Source organism: Balaenoptera physalus (genome assembly GCF_965194825.1).
Source record: "Balaenoptera physalus genome assembly, chromosome: 1".
Lineage (NCBI taxonomy): Eukaryota > Metazoa > Chordata > Mammalia > Artiodactyla > Balaenopteridae > Balaenoptera > Balaenoptera physalus.
The window spans coordinates 174,616,709-174,632,958 of NC_138882.1; the positions used below are offsets into that span (position 1 = coordinate 174,616,709).

General features: G+C 41.0%; 1 protein-coding gene across 2 annotated transcripts in view; it reads right to left on the reverse strand.

Moving 5' to 3' along the window:
• Positions 1-1,354: 1,354 nt before the first annotated feature.
• Positions 1,355-16,250, reverse strand: part of FAM76A (family with sequence similarity 76 member A) — a 29,952-nt gene continuing 15,056 nt past the window's right edge. Inside the window, exons 6-8 of one of the 2 annotated variants that reach the window (XM_082441135.1) lie at positions 9,254-9,389; positions 6,115-6,216; positions 1,355-5,587 (exon numbers count right to left, since the gene is read on the reverse strand). In XM_082441135.1, the coding sequence (XP_082297261.1) occupies positions 5,501-5,587; positions 6,115-6,216; positions 9,254-9,389 (325 nt within the window). In that variant the 3' untranslated portion in view covers positions 1,355-5,500. The other variant, XR_014257437.1, reaches the window with a different exon arrangement.

Here is a 16,250-nt window from a genome sequence, read left to right on the forward strand (position 1 = left end):
ATTCTGTGAAGTCTTGCATAATAATAGCTTAAAAAATCGAGTGCATACTATGTGCCAAGCACTGTTCTAGAGACTTCTACATACATTATTTAAACCTCACAACAACCCTAAGTAGAGATAGAACTCACACACAGGCAGTCTGACTTCAGAGCTAACCACAGCCTGACACAGTGTCACTTTTCAAGTAGAGTTGATAATCTGCTTCAGTGACAGCCTGACAAGCACTGGCAGCCAAAGTGGTTAATTGACTCCAGTCATAACTAAGAAATATGAACTCCTTTCCCCCAAATGCCAACTTTCATTCGTGCCTTCAAAATCTAGAGATTCACATAGTTGTTACTCAACCTTATTAGTCAAAGGTCAATGTGGTAGCCAGTCTCCAAGTTGGACCCCAGTGGTTCTGCCTCCTGATATGAATGCACATGGGTAGTCCCATTCCACATTGAATAGTGTCAGTAATTTTTTTTAAATTTATTTACTTATTTTTGGTTGCGTTGGGTCTTTGTTGCTGTGTGCAGGCTTTCTCTAGTTGCAGCGAGCAGGTGTTACTCTTTGTTGCAGTGCACGGGCTTCTCATTGTGGTGGCTTCTCTTGCTGCAGAGCACAGGCTCTAGGCGCACGGGCTTCAGTAGTTGTGGCATGCAGGTTCAGTAGTTGTGGCTCGCGGGCTCTAGAGCGCAGGCTCAGTAGTTGTGGCGCACGGGCTTAGTTGCTCCATGGCTTGTGGGATCTTCCCGGATCAGGGCTCGAACCCGTGTCCCCTGCATTGGCAGGCGGATTCTTAACCACCGTGCCACCGGGAAGTCCAGTGTCAGTAATTTGTCCTCTGTAACCAATAGGGTATTGCAGAAATGATGCAGTGTGACATCCGAAGATAGACCGTGAAAGACATTGCAGCTTCTGCCTTGTGCCTTGTTCTCTTAAATTCGGTTTGGTTCCAAAATCCATTCTCTATGTGGCAGATTACATATATATATATTTTTTTTTTTTAATAAATTTATTTATTTATTTTTGGCTCTGTTGGCTCTTCGTTGTTGGGTCTTTGTTGCTGAGCGCAGGCTTTCTCTAGTTGCGGCGAGCAGGGGCTTCTCTTCGCTGTGGTGCGTGGGCTTCTCATTGGGGTGGCTTCTCTTGTTGTGGAGCTCAGGCTCTAGGTGCATGGGCTTCAGTAGTTGTGGCACATGGGCTCAGTAATTGTGGCTCGCGAGCTCTAGAGAGCAGGCTCAGTAGTTGTGGCGCACAGACCTAGTTGCTCTGCGGCATGTGGGATCTTCCCGGACCAGGGCTCGAACCTATGTCCCCTGCATTGGCAGGCGGATTCTTAACCACTGTGCCACCAGGGAAGTCCGGCAGATTACATTTTTTAAAATCGCCTCCACAGTAGCTTCCATCCCACATGCTTTTCTACTTTGTCACCCTCTCATCAAGAGAAGGGATCTATGTCCCCTCCCCTTGAGTCTGGATGGACTCCTGACTGCTTTGACCAATAAAGTGCTGCAGAAGTGAGGTAATGTGACCTCTGAGGACAGGTCAGATGATGAAACACAGCTTCAGATTTGTTCACTTGTGCTTGGAGTCTTGATCCACCATGGAAGAAGTCTGATTACCTTGAGGCCACCGTGCTGGGGAAGGCTGAGTTATATATGGAGGGGCCCTACATAGGTGCTTCAGTCAGCATTACTAGACTTTGTCATCTCAGTCCAGGCACTAGATACACAAGTAAGCAGAGCCTTCAGAGAGATGATTCCAGTTCCAATAAGTTTCCTTCAGCTTTTGAATCTTCCCGGCTGAGGACCCAGACATTAAAGAACAAAGACGAGTCGTCCCCACAGTGCCCTGTCCAAATTCTTGATCAACAGAGTTTGTGGGCATATTAAAATGGTTGTTTTAAAACACTAAATTTTGGGGAGTTACCTGGTGGTCCAGTGGTTAGGACTCAGTGCTTTCACTGCCTTGGTCAGGGAGCTAAGATCCCGCAAGCCCCCAGCACAGCCAAAACAAAAAACAAACACCTAAATTTGGGGGTAATTTGTTATGCAGGAATAATAACCACAACACTCTGTTGGTCCTGACAGTTTGGACCTTCCCGAAAACGGCCCCTCCCCCCAAATCCTCAAACTGACCATCAGCTGAAGATAGCTATACTGCAGGTAACACATGGTCTTAAACTGAAAAGGATGCAACCAAAATCCTGCTAAGTTGCTTTTAAGGTTATTTAGAGTGGTTGAAGAACTTCCTGAAGAACTAGATGGTATCTTTCTCTGTTTATACTATATTCTTCCCCTACAGCGGTTTATACGGCTGTGTAAATGGATAAATTAAGGTAATTCACACAATAAATGTGGTCATAAACATAACCTACTGTCATAGTCTGTTTGGGCTGCTATAACAACATATCACAGACTGGGTAGCTTATAAACAACAGAAATTTATTTTCCACATTTCTGGCAGCTGGGAGGTTCAAGATCAAGGGGCCAGCGTGGTCGCGTTCTAGTGAGGGCCCTCTTCCAGATTCATAGCTGGCACCTTCTGGCTCTGTCCTCATATGGTAGAAGGGGCAAGGGATTTCTTTGGAGCATCCTTTATGAGGGCACTAATCCCATTCATGAGGGCAGAACCTAAGCTCCTCCTAAAGGCCCCACCTCCTAATACTACCATCTCTAGGCGTTAGGATCTCAACATATGAATCTGGCGGAGAGGAGGGGGGCAATAAACATTCAGACCATAGCACCTACAAAACTATCTTTATTTAGAGAAAATAAGTTGTCATTGCACCTATAGAACAGAATGACCAGGATGTGACAGTGATAATGTCTGAAAGGCACCTGTTATTTAGAAAACTACTAGCACCAACGTTTCAAACCAATACATTCCTCTCCTTGAGAGGACATCTCAAAAACCTTTCACTCATACCTTATAAAGATTCATCCCGTATTAATTTTGAGTAATAATGGTAATAATGGTAAATATAAAATCAAGGAACAATGGTGTTGTCCAATATTCCATTAAATGGGAGCCTCATGAGGAGAGTAACTTTGTCAGTTGTCTTCACTGCTGTATCCTCATTGCCTACCAGTGCTTATAACAAAGCAAGCACTTAAACTGAATAAATAAACTCAAAGAAGAAAGAGAATGATTTTATTCTCTGACGGACATAAAACTCCCTATTAGCACTGTTAGGTTTTAAATTGTTTAAATTCTACAAGCAAGACAAACTGACTCTTTTCTAGGTTGAAGGGGATTATGGGATATGCCTGTTGGTGAACCAGCAAGAAATAAATGAAAAAAAAAAAACAAAACAATTATACTTAAGTCAATATGAATTTTTATTAACACACATTTTTCAAAGTCTGTACAAACCAAAACATTCCTGTGTTTTAAAAGGTCCATTATTACAAACATACAAATAAACAAAAGGTGTTACCAAAAGTTGGCTACTCAATTTCATGGTAAAACAGTGTCATGATTTTTAAAAACCAAAATTTCAAGACTGAGGTTTCTTCCTTCCCTTTTTGGAACTTGTGGAAAGTTAGAAAATGTGTGGATTTGCTTTATATTAAATGCCAAGACCTTAAAAAAAGATTTAGTATAAAACTAAATGTGTTTTTACATTGTCACTTCATGTAACAGAATTTCTCAAGTCTTTAAAATTAAAAAAAAAAATGACTGTAACTTTTTTCACAATCTTTTCCCCATAGTCAATGTAAATGCATCTGAAAATATTATCTGACAGTTTTTTACCTAAAAGTTTCTCATTCAAAAAGTTACAAAACTATTTAGCACTGCCATTTCCCTTGCTTAGAAGGGAAAATTACATCCTCTACTAGAGTGATAGATAAGTAACATGGTCCATTGTTCCTCTTACCAGAAGGAAGCCACTCATTTCCACATCTCTGTCCAATTATGTGCATGGCTCCACTTGTGAGAATGCTCACATATTAGAAGCATTTGCTCCTAGGAAATGCCTAGCAAGTTAAACTTACTGCTACACTTTTGGTAGACTGAGGTACAAATGTCATCTGCCCTTATGATTACCTCTAACTCTAGTACCACCCCCTACATTAATGATTCCAAGGTAGCTGGTTTTACTGTTTCATGGCACACTACACATCTCTAGTTCCTTTCACAAACATCATCTAGAGGACCTGAGAGTACGGCTAGAAATGCAAATCTATCCTCTCACCTGGAAAAGAGAATCCATGTGCCTATTGGGTCAAGAAGGGAAAACAGGACACAGTTCAGGCTGCGGCCAAGCTGCTTTTGAGAAGCACCTGTTTTCAACACATTTCCATGAAAGGCAGGGAGTGTACAGGCTGGGGTGGGTGACGACGAGTGGGGAAAAGGTACAGTGATATCATTCTCCCAGCAGGACTTACAGTCCGTACTGAAGCAGCTCATACTAACCTCCAAAATGCTCTGTAGTCTGAATATTATCCCATTTTGAATCATGTAAAAAAAAAGGTTACCTGAAAATGGCCCAGTATGACAACTGATATAAGTAAAGGGCATTTTGTTAAAAAGAGGTGGCAGTGTGAGAATTTAAAATCAGTCACATAAAACAATCAAGAAAGGGGTGGGGGAGAGAAGTGTCCAGTACAACCTGGACAACCCTTCTTTCTGCCTTTACTTAGAAAGACAGACTGTCCAAATCTTTGCTACCTCCCTTAAGTATCTTCTTACATGGTCTTCCAAGAAATCCTCCAAAAGGCACTTAACTCCATACTTACATATTGAATTGTTTCACCCTAGCAATCAGTTTTTAAGACTCCAAGGTAACAAGAAAGAAAAGATCTGATTCTTTTACTAAACGCTAGAGAGTAGGACTTTTTTTTAAGAGGCATCTCACTTTTACAAGAAGAACAAGCTAGGCTACCATTACTCCTTTATCAAGAAAAAGTTTCTTTTTTTAAAAAATAAATAAAACTCTGGCTATACATAGTACAAAGTTCATACATAATATACCTGGAAAAAAACCCAAGAGTATACCCTGAAGCAAAAGGTTTATTGGAGAGAAAAATTCTCTTCCACTGTACCAAGTCTTAAGGTGGCAGTTTTCAAAGTTCAGAGGGTGGCAGTGATATGTAATTAATGCCAACTATTTGCTCATGGGTATGGCAGGGTGCAATGATGGACCAAAAAAAAAAAAAAAAACCATTCTGCACATAACACTGAGCAGTGACCACCACACACAGAAAAAAAAGTAACAAAAGAGAGACAGACAGAGAGACAGTAGTACTGAGAGAAGGGTTGGGGGTAGAGAGGGGAGTGTGAGAGAGTGAGAGAGAGAGAGAGAGAGCCTGAAACCCCAAACATTCAAGCATGCAGTCAGAATACAGCACAAACCAGGTGTTTCCACTCAGCCCCACTGCAATCGCACAAAGAAGGATAACTATAGTAAAACAGAGATTTCTTAAGAAAGCTTGCAATTCCCAGAGAACAGCTACGTTGCCACCCTAACCCAGGAATCCATTGCTATTGCCAGGAGCGTCCTTGTGGTCTCTCATGGAGAGGTTATAGCTCCTGACTTCTCTGACTTCTTGCTCTTGGACAAGGCAGCTGCCTGCTTCAGGAGCTCTCGGTTTTTGGCCTTAAAAAAAAAAAAAAAAAATCAGTACACGCAAGACGTTTTAGCAGGATAGGCTATGTTTTTCATGCAGATGCTAAGGGAGACAATGCAGAGGTCAGGAAGAGGTGAACAAATTCTAGAGACAGAAAACAACAGAAAGCTCTAGGGTTTGGTTCAGAGGGAAGAAAGTATTTGCTGGAGATTAATCAGTGTACTTCAATCTCCTGGGATCCACTATTACAAAAGGATGTTTTATGAAACACAAACGAACCATGGAGTGCCTTAATGTGCTGGATAAACAGAATTTACAATTCAGACATCTGGAATCACATCTGGTTTATCCAAAAATCAAAGAACACATTTATTAATTCCACTGTTTTTGAGGGAAAAAGATCAGAACACATCCAAGAGAAAATATTAAAAGACATCTATAAGGTGGATTAATGTGATTTGTCAATTCTCTGAGAAAAAAGAAATCTAAGAGATGATCACTTAAAATACCATCAGCTAAATAAACCAGAGTTACCATATTAAATAGGCAGAGTCACCTGCAATTGTTCTGTAACTTCTTTGTGGGTTTTCTCCATCTGGTTCATTTTGGCTCTCATCTGAGATTCTTGGTATTGAAAATCAGCCTTCAGCTCCGTGATCTGAGGGAAAAAAAGGCAGAGTGACCAGAAGAAATCTCGGTGCAATAAGAAATGTTTTGGTACCAGAGCGCTAAATGGTCTCCCAAATTAATGAAATCCAGGGCTCTCCTTAAGATTCATACCTAAATCAAAGCCAGGGAACTGTGTACCCTATTTTTTCTAATGATTTCCTGAAAATTACACAAAATCCTGAAATAGCATGTTTGATACTTAACCACTTACTAGAAGGTTTTAGATATTTCATGTATTTAATATATGCAATAATCTTTCAAATACCTCCAAATAAATCAGTGATTATAACAAATATGACTGACAGTTTGAGAGAAGCCATGAGAATAACAGCTGCTGCCATTTACTGAATTTTTACCTTGTTCCAGGCAAACTGTTTGATTATATTATTTCATTCAATCCTATGATAACCCTGTGGGAGAGTAATGTTATTCTTCCAATTTTATAGATGGGAACATCAAAGGCTTAGAAAGGGTTAAGTAAAGCGGCCAAGATCATACATGTTAGCAAGTAGCAGAGCTAGAATTCAAACTCCAGGCCTTCTTCTATTGACTATGCTATTCAAGGAACACAGAGAAGAGGTATCTAAATCAGAGAAGTGATGTGTGAGCTGAGTTTTGAGGTACAAGCAGCAACTGGCACATGAGGTAAGGAAAAGGGCATCCAAGCAAAGGGAACAGTATGGGCACAGGCAGAGTGCGAGATAATTGAGAGCTTGTTCAAATGACTGATGAGAGTGTCAGGAGATGAGGCTACTGATAGGCAGGCATGATGTGGAAGAGCCTGTGTTCCAACCCAAGAGTGTGACCTTGATCCTGAAAGTTATGGGAAATAATCTACTACTCGTTTTTGCTCCTTCTAAAACCCTAACTTTGTGGGAATTCCCCGGCGGTCCAGTGGTTAGGACTCAGCGCTTTCACTGCCCTGGTCCAGGTTCAACCCCTGGTGGGGGAACTAAGATCCCGCAATTGCAAAGCACTAGAAACAAGTGTTCATTTTGTCTCTATTTTGCAAAAATCCTTTTATGTGTCATTCTGATCTAGTTCATGAAGAAAATATACTTGGGCCTGCTTTCATCTGACAGTCATGCAGTAAATTGGAAAGAATATTGGTCTCGTCCTATGAATCTCCACCTTACTAGCAGAGTAGAAACATAGCACAGTAGAAACAGTACGGTCAGAAAGATTTGGGTTCATTCCTTTGTTCTGCCTGATTCGGACATTTAATTTGGTCGTTTAATCCTCTTGGGTCCACTTCCTCATCTGTAAGATGAGGTAGAAATCAGATGCAAAGAATGCACGTAAAGATTTTAACATTATGGCTTTGTTAGCCATTCAGAATGAATCATAGCATTCCGAACACAGCGCAAAACAACATACAGCCTCAGGAAGAAAACAGAGCTAGAGGAAGGGACTGGAACCCTAAGGGGGAAAATACTGAAGGTACTTACTGTTCGTCTATGAAATGATGATAATAATAACTCCTACTTCAAAGTGTTGTTATGGGGATAAATGAGTTAGTATATATAAGCACTTAGAATGGGGTCAGGCACACAGTAAGCATCCAAAAAAGTTAGCTATTATTTTTATTGTTATTAAAATATTAAGGCAAAAATGAGATATTCTCTAACAATCTGAAACTAAGAAATAATAGATATGAATCAGAACAAGGACATAAAAAATTCCCCTAAAGAGGGGAAGATGACTCTTAGACCAGAATAAGGCTTTACTGAAGATATTAATGAGCTCAAAGAGTAGGTCACTCAGGAAGGGAGATGTCAGCAATAGAAACAAAGTGATGTAGTCACAGAGGAAGGCCTACCTGAACACTGTCCAGGGAGGAGAGAGACCTGGTCCACATATTTTGAGTATTACTGTCCCCTGGACACAGCCATCTCAATAATAGAGACGGAGGCATCAGGTTCCCCCAGTCTGAGAGCACTAAAAATTCCAATTATGTAACTACTTCCTCTTGTCCCAACTCCATGCTCATTCAGCACCCTCTGATTATAAGCTTCCTTGATAGCTAATGCTGAGAAGAGTAGTACTCTGTTATATTAAGAGGCAGACATTATAGTTGTGAATTAAGAGGCAGACATTAGGGCTTCCCTGGTGGCGCAGTGGTTGAGAATCCGCCTGCCAATGCAGGGGACACGGGTTCGAGCCCTGGCCCGGAAAGATCCCACATGCCGTGGAGCAACTAAGCCCGTGTCCCACAGCTACTGAGCCTGTGCCCTAGAGCCCGTGAGCCACAACTATTGAGCCCATGTGCTGCAACTTACTGAAGCCCGTGTGCCTAGAGCCCGTGCTCTGCAACAGGAGAAGCCACTGCAATGAGAAGCCCGCGCACCACAACGAAGAGTAGCCCCCCGATCGCCACAACTAGAGAAAGCCCACGTGCAGCAACGAAGACCCAACGCAGCCAAAAATAAATAAATAAAATAATAAATAAATTTTTAAAAAAATTAAAAAAAAAAAGAGGCAGACATTATAGTTTTACACATCATCTCTGTAAGCTTGGTCAACATCGGTCCTCCCTTAGAAGTGGAACCTTCCTCCAAATGCAAGAAAGAAAAATCAACTTTTGGGACTTCCCTGGTGGCACAGTGGTTAAGAATCCACCTGCCAATGCAGGGGACACGGGTTTGAGCCCTGGTCCGGGAAGATCCCACATGCCACGGAGCAACTAAGCCCGTGCGCCACAACTACTGAGCCTGCGCTCTAGAGCCCACGAGCCACAACTACTGAGCCCATATGCCACAACTACTGAAGCCCGTGTGCAAGAGAGAAACCATGCAACAAGAGAGAAGCCACCGCAATGAGAAGCCCATGTACCGCAACAAAGAGTAGCCCCTGCTCACCGCAACTAGAGAAAGCCCGCGCGCAGCAACGAAGACCCAACGCAGCCAAAGATAAATAAATAAATTTATAAAAAAACAAAAACAAAAAAACAGTTAGCATCATGCCCTGCACCACATATCTTACCCACCTGTCTCATTCTGACCTGAGAAGCACTAACTAAACAGTACCTTCTTCTCTTTCTCTAAAATCATTTGATCCTTTTGATGCAGCATCTTCTTCAGAGTGGCTACTTCTTCCTTCAGTTGGGCAATGATGACAAAGTGGTCAGTGCCTGGTGAGTCCAGAGCCAGGTCTGGGGAAAAGCTGAGTGGAAAAATGGAGGGGGAAAAAATCAGTTGGATTGATAAACTTTTTTCTACCTGAGTTCACATCGTAGCCACTTGACTGCAAGTGCAAGAGCAGGAGCAACTACTTGAATTCCCAGCATCAAGCAAAATACACACCTGACTTGAGAGTATTTGCTAAACTCCACAGGCAAGGTGGCCATCAGATAACTATACCAACCAAAGCCACAACCCGCAGCATTCCTGCAGCATCTTTGCTCACATTCAGGACTAAAATGAATGCCTTCTCACAAGAGCCAAGGATATTGTTCCAGGTTCATTGAAGATCTCCGGTTATTTATGGGTGAGAGTCATAATTTTTTTGTGATTAGGTAATTTCCCTAGAATCTGGATAAATTATCAATTGTAAGTTCATGTGTTTTTCTTTAAAGCTCCCCATAGAGTTTCTGACTCTTTGTTTTCTGCTCCAAAGCCCATGATGTGGTGCAGCTGCTGTGTTCCACCCCGGGAGCAGTCTTTTTAAAAAGTGATAGAAAGAAGATGAAATTAATAGGAAAGAAGCTAACTTCCCCCACTACAACTGGCCTGTTCGTTGCCACTTCCAATATCAAGAATTCTGCGATATTTAGTTAGGAAAAGAACAAAGAGGTGGCAAACTGCAAAGTCACACCACAACCTGGGGTTTTCAACAGATTCCTCCCAGTAATAGTCTCTGAGCACTACATTTCGTCAAGTACCAGGTGAACTCCATCCTTTTAGTAGAGTCTCTTAACCAGGACAAGTTTCAGGGAATCTGTAGAGCTCTGAAACCGTATGTACGATCCTATGTATACATACAATGGACCGTATGTACGATCCTATGTATACATACAATGGACGGTTTCTAGGGTGAGGATCCATAGCGTTCTTAGGCTGGTCAGAGGTGTCTTAGACCCAAACAAGTTAAGGAATCACTGCCAAAAGAGTCAAATCCTGCCCTTCTCTGCAGACTTCCCAAAGGAAGCTCTTTACTTTTCCCAGGGCAACCTTTAAAGTAAAACACAAACCTGTTTTTCCTAACGGACACTGCAATACTGATTCCCAACTCCCTATATCAGTATAGCAACTACTCTAGATACCCCTTGCTGTTGGTTATTTCCTACATCTTAAACAACATCTAATAACTAGTAATTCTCTACACAGGTAGAAACTCCAAATAACAAGGTGAACCACTGGACAAACTTCCTCATAGTTACCAAGTCAAACATTTCTATGGCTAGAATGGGAAGACACACTCCATTGATAAGAATATTCCCCCTCAGTCTACACGAAGCATATGAGAAGAATGTCAGAGGAAGAATGGATCACTGCTTTTCTAAATGATAAACATGCAGAATTACTGGGTAACAAAAAGTAAATGTAAAATAATAAAACAAGGCATGCAGGAGAAAATATTGAAAGGACCCATCACTGTCTCCACCAGTCTTCATGCTCGCCAAGGGACTGTCTTCCCTCAACCCAACAGAATCTAGGTAAACCCATAACCAGAGCAACAAATGAAATGGAGTAATGGGCTAGTATAAATAACTTCTTCTTGTCCTCACAGCTCCTAATACTCTGCTCTACCTGCTTCTTTTATTTTTAACTTAAATATAGTTGACGTACAGTATTATGTTAGTTTCATACATAATGATTTGACATTTGCATATATCATGATCACCGTAAGTCTAGTAAACATCTGTCCCCATATAACATTATTATATCATTGACCATATTCTTTATGCTGTATATTACATCCCCGTGACTTACTGATTATATAACTGGAGGTCTATACCTCTTAATCTCCTTCAACCTATTTTGCCCATCCTCCACCCCCACCCTTCTGACAACTACCTGTTTGTTCTCTGTACCTACGAGCATGTTTTCATTTTGCTTTGTTTTGTTTTTTAGATTCACAGATGCATGAGATCATGCAGTACTGGTCTTTCTCCAACTTATTTCATTTAGCATAATACCCTCTAGATCCATCCATATTGTTGCAAACAGCAAGATTTCATTTTTTATGGATGAGTAATATTCCAGTGTGCGTGTGTGTGTGTGTACACACACACACACACACACACACACACATCATAGCTTCTTTATCCATTTGTCTATCAATGGCCACTTAGGTTGTTTTCATTATCTTGGCTATTGTAACTAATGCTACAATGAACATTGGGGTATATATATCTTTTTGAATTAGTATTTTTGTTTTCTTTGGATAAATACCTAGAAGTGAAATTGCTGGATCATATGGCAGTACTATTTTTAATTTTTTGAGGAACCGCCATACTAGTGGCTGCACCAACTTACAATCCCACCAACAGTGCATAAGGGTTCTATTTTCTCCACATCTTCATCAACACTTGTTGTTTGTTGTCTTTCTGATAGTCATTCTGACAGGTGTGAGGCAGTATCTCATCGTGGTTTTGATTTGCATTTCCCTGATGATTAGTGATGTTGAACATTTTTTCATGTGACTGTAGGCCACCTGTATGTCTTCTTTGGAAAAACGTCTATTCAGGCCCTCTGCCCTTTTTTTTTTTTTTTTTGGGATAAACTTTATTTATTTATTTATTTATTTATTTATTTTTGGCTGCATTGGGTCTTCGTTGCTGCATGCAGGCTTTCTCCAGTGTGTCAAGCAGGGGCTACTCTTAGTTGCGGTGCGTGGGCTTCTCATTGCGGTGGCTTTTCTTGTTGTGGAGCACGGGCTCTGTGGCGGGCGGGCTTCAGTAGTTGTGGCACGTGGGCTCAGTAGTTGTGGCTCGCGGGCTCTAGAGTGCAGGTTCAGTAGTTGTGGTGCACAGGCTTAGTTGCTCCGCAGCATGTGGGATCTTCCTGGACCAGGGCTTGAACCCATGTCCCCTGCATTGCCAGGCTGATTCTTTTTTTTTCTTTTTTTGGTTGTGTTGGGTCTTCATTGCTGTGCATGGGCTTTCTCTAGTTGTGGAGAGCAGGGGCTACTCTTCATTGAGGTGCGCAGGCTTCTCATTGTGGTGGCTTCTCTTGTTGTGGACCACAGGCTCTAGGCACGTGGGCTTCAGTAGTTGTGGCACACAGGCTCAGTAGTTGTGGCTCACGGGCTCTAGAGCACAGGCTCAGTAGTTGTGGCACACAGGCTTAGCTGCTCCGCGGCACATGGGATCTTCCCAGACCAGGGATCGAACCTGTGTCCCCTGCATTGGCAGGCAGATTCTTATCCACTGCACCAAGGAAGCCCGCCAGGCTGATTCTTAACCACTTCGCCACCAGGGAAGTCCCCTCTGCCCATTTTTAAATAGAACTGTTTGCTTTTTTGATGTTGAGATATATGAATTTTTTGTGCATTTTTGGATATTAACCCCTTATTGGCTATATCGTTTGCAAATATCTTCTCCCATTCAGTGGGTTGCCTTTTCATCTTATGGATAGTTTCCTTCATTGTGCAAAAGCTTTTTAGTCTGAGGTAGTCTTATTTGTTTACTTTTGCTTTTGTTTCCCTTGCCTGAGGATACATATCCAAAAAACATTGCTAAGACCAATGTCAAAGAGCATACTGTCAATGTTTTCTTCTAGGAGTTTAATGCTTTCAGGTCTTCCATTTAAGTCTTTAATCTATTTTGAGTTATTTTTGTAAGTAGTGTGAGAAAGTAGTCCAGTTTGATTCTTTTGCATGTAGCTGTCTAATTTTCCCAACACCATTTAGTGAAAAGGCTGTCTTTTCCCCACTATATATTCTTGCCTCTTTTGTTGTAGATTAATTGCTCATTTAAGTGTGGGTTTATTTCTGGACTCTCTATTCTGTTCCATCAGTCCATGTGTCTGTTTTTGTGCCAATACCATACGTTTTGATTACTGCAGCTTTGTAGTACAGTTTGAAATCAGAAAGCGTGACACCTCCAACTTTGTTCTTCATACTCAAGATTGCTTTGGCTCTACCTGCTTCTTGAGGGAGGATTCTTCCTATACCAATAAATCGTTGACAAAACTAGTTGTCTTTCCTGTGTTAGGTCCTGACCTCTCTAACTCTGTAACTCCTGATTAATAAGGACTGCTGGGTATCAAAATGAAAAAAGATGGCTAGGTTACCGAGGCAGAAAATCAAATCCAGTCTCCTTCTAAATACCTCCAAAGACAGGGAACTCACTATTTCTCCAGGAAGCTTCTTGTCTTTTCCAAAAGCTTAAGAGAACATCTTTCCTCAGGTTGAGCCAAAACCTGCCTCCCTATCAGTCCCATCCATTAGTCCTGGGTCTGTCCTCAAAGGCCACACAGAGTAAGTCTAATCTTTCAGGCATATTTCAGAGGGAGAATAAAATAAAACTATAGGGAAAGGAAAAGAATGTCCTTTAGAAACAATAAACCACAAGGTGTGCCTGGAGGTCACCCACTGCTTTTATTGCCCATAGAACAATAAACAAATATGATCAAAAAGTGCATTTCTCAGGGAAGGAAAGCTAGAAATGAACTTGGATTTTCTTCAAATTGAAGAGTTTTTGTTACAATTTCGACAAACTATAAAATATTGAGATGGAGGCTGTGAATTTTATAGGATACTAAAAAATAAAAAGACTAAGGCATTTTATAAGTATAAAACCATGAGAAAAATGGTTTTATTTTAAAAAAAAACCCTAAAGTAATGGGTTCTCTCTGTATGATATGGAAGGCTAATGAATAAAGAAAAAGAAGAGAAAAAATAATCAAATATTCCTCGATATTTAAAAAATAAATAAGAGGACTTCCCTGATGGTCCAGTGGTTACGACTCCACACTTCCACTGCAGGGGGCGCGGGTTCCATCCCTGGTTGGGAAACTAAGATCCCAAATGCCGTGCAGTGCGGCCAAAAAAAAAAAAAATAAGAGAGGAGAATATGATAGTATAGAAAGGTCAGTGGAAAACTGTTACAGAGCAACCTGCAGAAGACATGAGGGGATAAAAATGAAAGAATAAAAGCATAAATTTAAAAGTATATGGATATTACGTGTGGCTGATTCACTTTGCTGTACAGCAGAAACTAATACAACATTGTAAAAAATACAAGTAAAATACATGTTAAAAAAAAAAAAGTATATGGATATTTTAAGAGTGGGACAAGCAAAGTGGATTGTGATTAATTAAAAACTGGGAGGCAGTCACAATAGATAGTTAAGAAACAAAACTGGTAACATTTACTATAGAACTGAATTAAAAATGGATACTCAGGAAAAAATTTTTGGTTTGCATGACATTAAAAAAAGGACTGTTAAAAAAAGTCTTGTCAGAATGTTTTCAAAGTGAAGGAAAAGCAAGGAAAAAAACCACAAAAAGTAAAAAGAAAAGGAAAAATGTAATTTACCTGGTATATGAACTTTTAAAAGACAGAAATGCAAACAAGTGGAATAGATTGTTAAGATTGCTAATGCAGGAACATTCAAATGGAACTTGTATATGTATGAAAATAATTTTTTTGGCAGCAGCAAAAATTTTTCCAAATTTTCAAGTTATTAGGTAAGTTTTTTTTTTAAGCTTTTTTTTTTTTTTTAATTATTTATTTATTTTTGGCTGTGTTGGGTCTTCGTTTCTGTGCGAGGGCTTTCTCCAGTTGCGGCAAACGGGGGCCACTCTTCATCGCAGTGCGTGGGCCTCTCACTATCATGGCCTCTCTTGTTGCGGAGCACAAGCTCCAGACGCGCAGGCTCAGTAGTTGTGGCTCACGGGCCCAGTTGCTCCGCGGCATGTGGGATCTTCCCAGACCAGGGCTCGAACCCGTGTCCCCTGCATTGGCAGGCAGATTCTCAACCACTGCGCCACCAGGGAAGCCCAGGATAAGTTATTTTTTTTAATTACCATGTACATTTAAAGAAGAAATTATTTTTAAAGATCTTTCCCAGAGGACATTATGAAAGACCATGCACCTAAGTTAAGGATCGGCATCCCACTTGAGGAAAACAATCATTGCTGGTAACTGGATGCAATAAAACACTGAGCAGAAAGTTTAAGTCTTTGGCTTGGTGTATCCATAGCAAAAGTCAGCAAGAATAGTGGCAGTATCTCAAGAACAAAATGAGCTAATAGAAGGCAAACTTTAAGGACTGTTGGTTAAACTAAAGGTTAAACTAAATGAGCTTTTTCCAGGTCATTCAAACACAGCCTGCGTCACAAATAGCACAAAAACAGAAATGATGACTCTAAAGGCTGTGGGTCTTGGCTTAGGCCTTTATAAAGCAGGGCATTCAGAATGGTTCACTCTTTAAAAAGTAGTTTTTACAGGATCATGCATCCTGGCAGAGGTGATGGGACAATCAGTGCCACATCTTATTTTCTTCAGAATGGTCAAACTAGCTGCTCAGAGAACAAACAATAAAGCTGACCAGAAAGATGGTCTTTATGGTTCCTTCCCCTACGTAATCAGAATATCTAAATTAAGCATTTCTAGAAGGATCAATTCAAGAAGTTTAAAGTCACTAATACTAGCATTAAAAAGACAGCTTGCAGAGTCTCAAATCAAGTTAATGAAAAAGCCTACTTCATAGTCGCTGTGTACCCCACTAAATAAACAAAATTCAGCCCTGGTAAGCCTATATGCTGGTCTGCTCCCATACCCACCACTGCCTGGGAGGGAGAACCGAGAATGGAAGTTTTCAGAATGGAGATGATTCCAAGGATTTTAGGGAAGAGTGTGCCAGGTGGTCTCACTTCAGGATGCCCAGGCCTGGAGGAACAGGAAACAGGTGGCCCCAAGACTCTGCTGAGAAGCTGCCCACTGCACCAACATGGATGGGGCACTCTGGATATGAGAAGAAAGTAGCTCGTAAGCGAAGCATCACTGAGAAGGAGAGGGGAAAGTGAGGAATAAAAATGCATTTAGAAGGGCTTAAAATGAAACAAAAATATTTA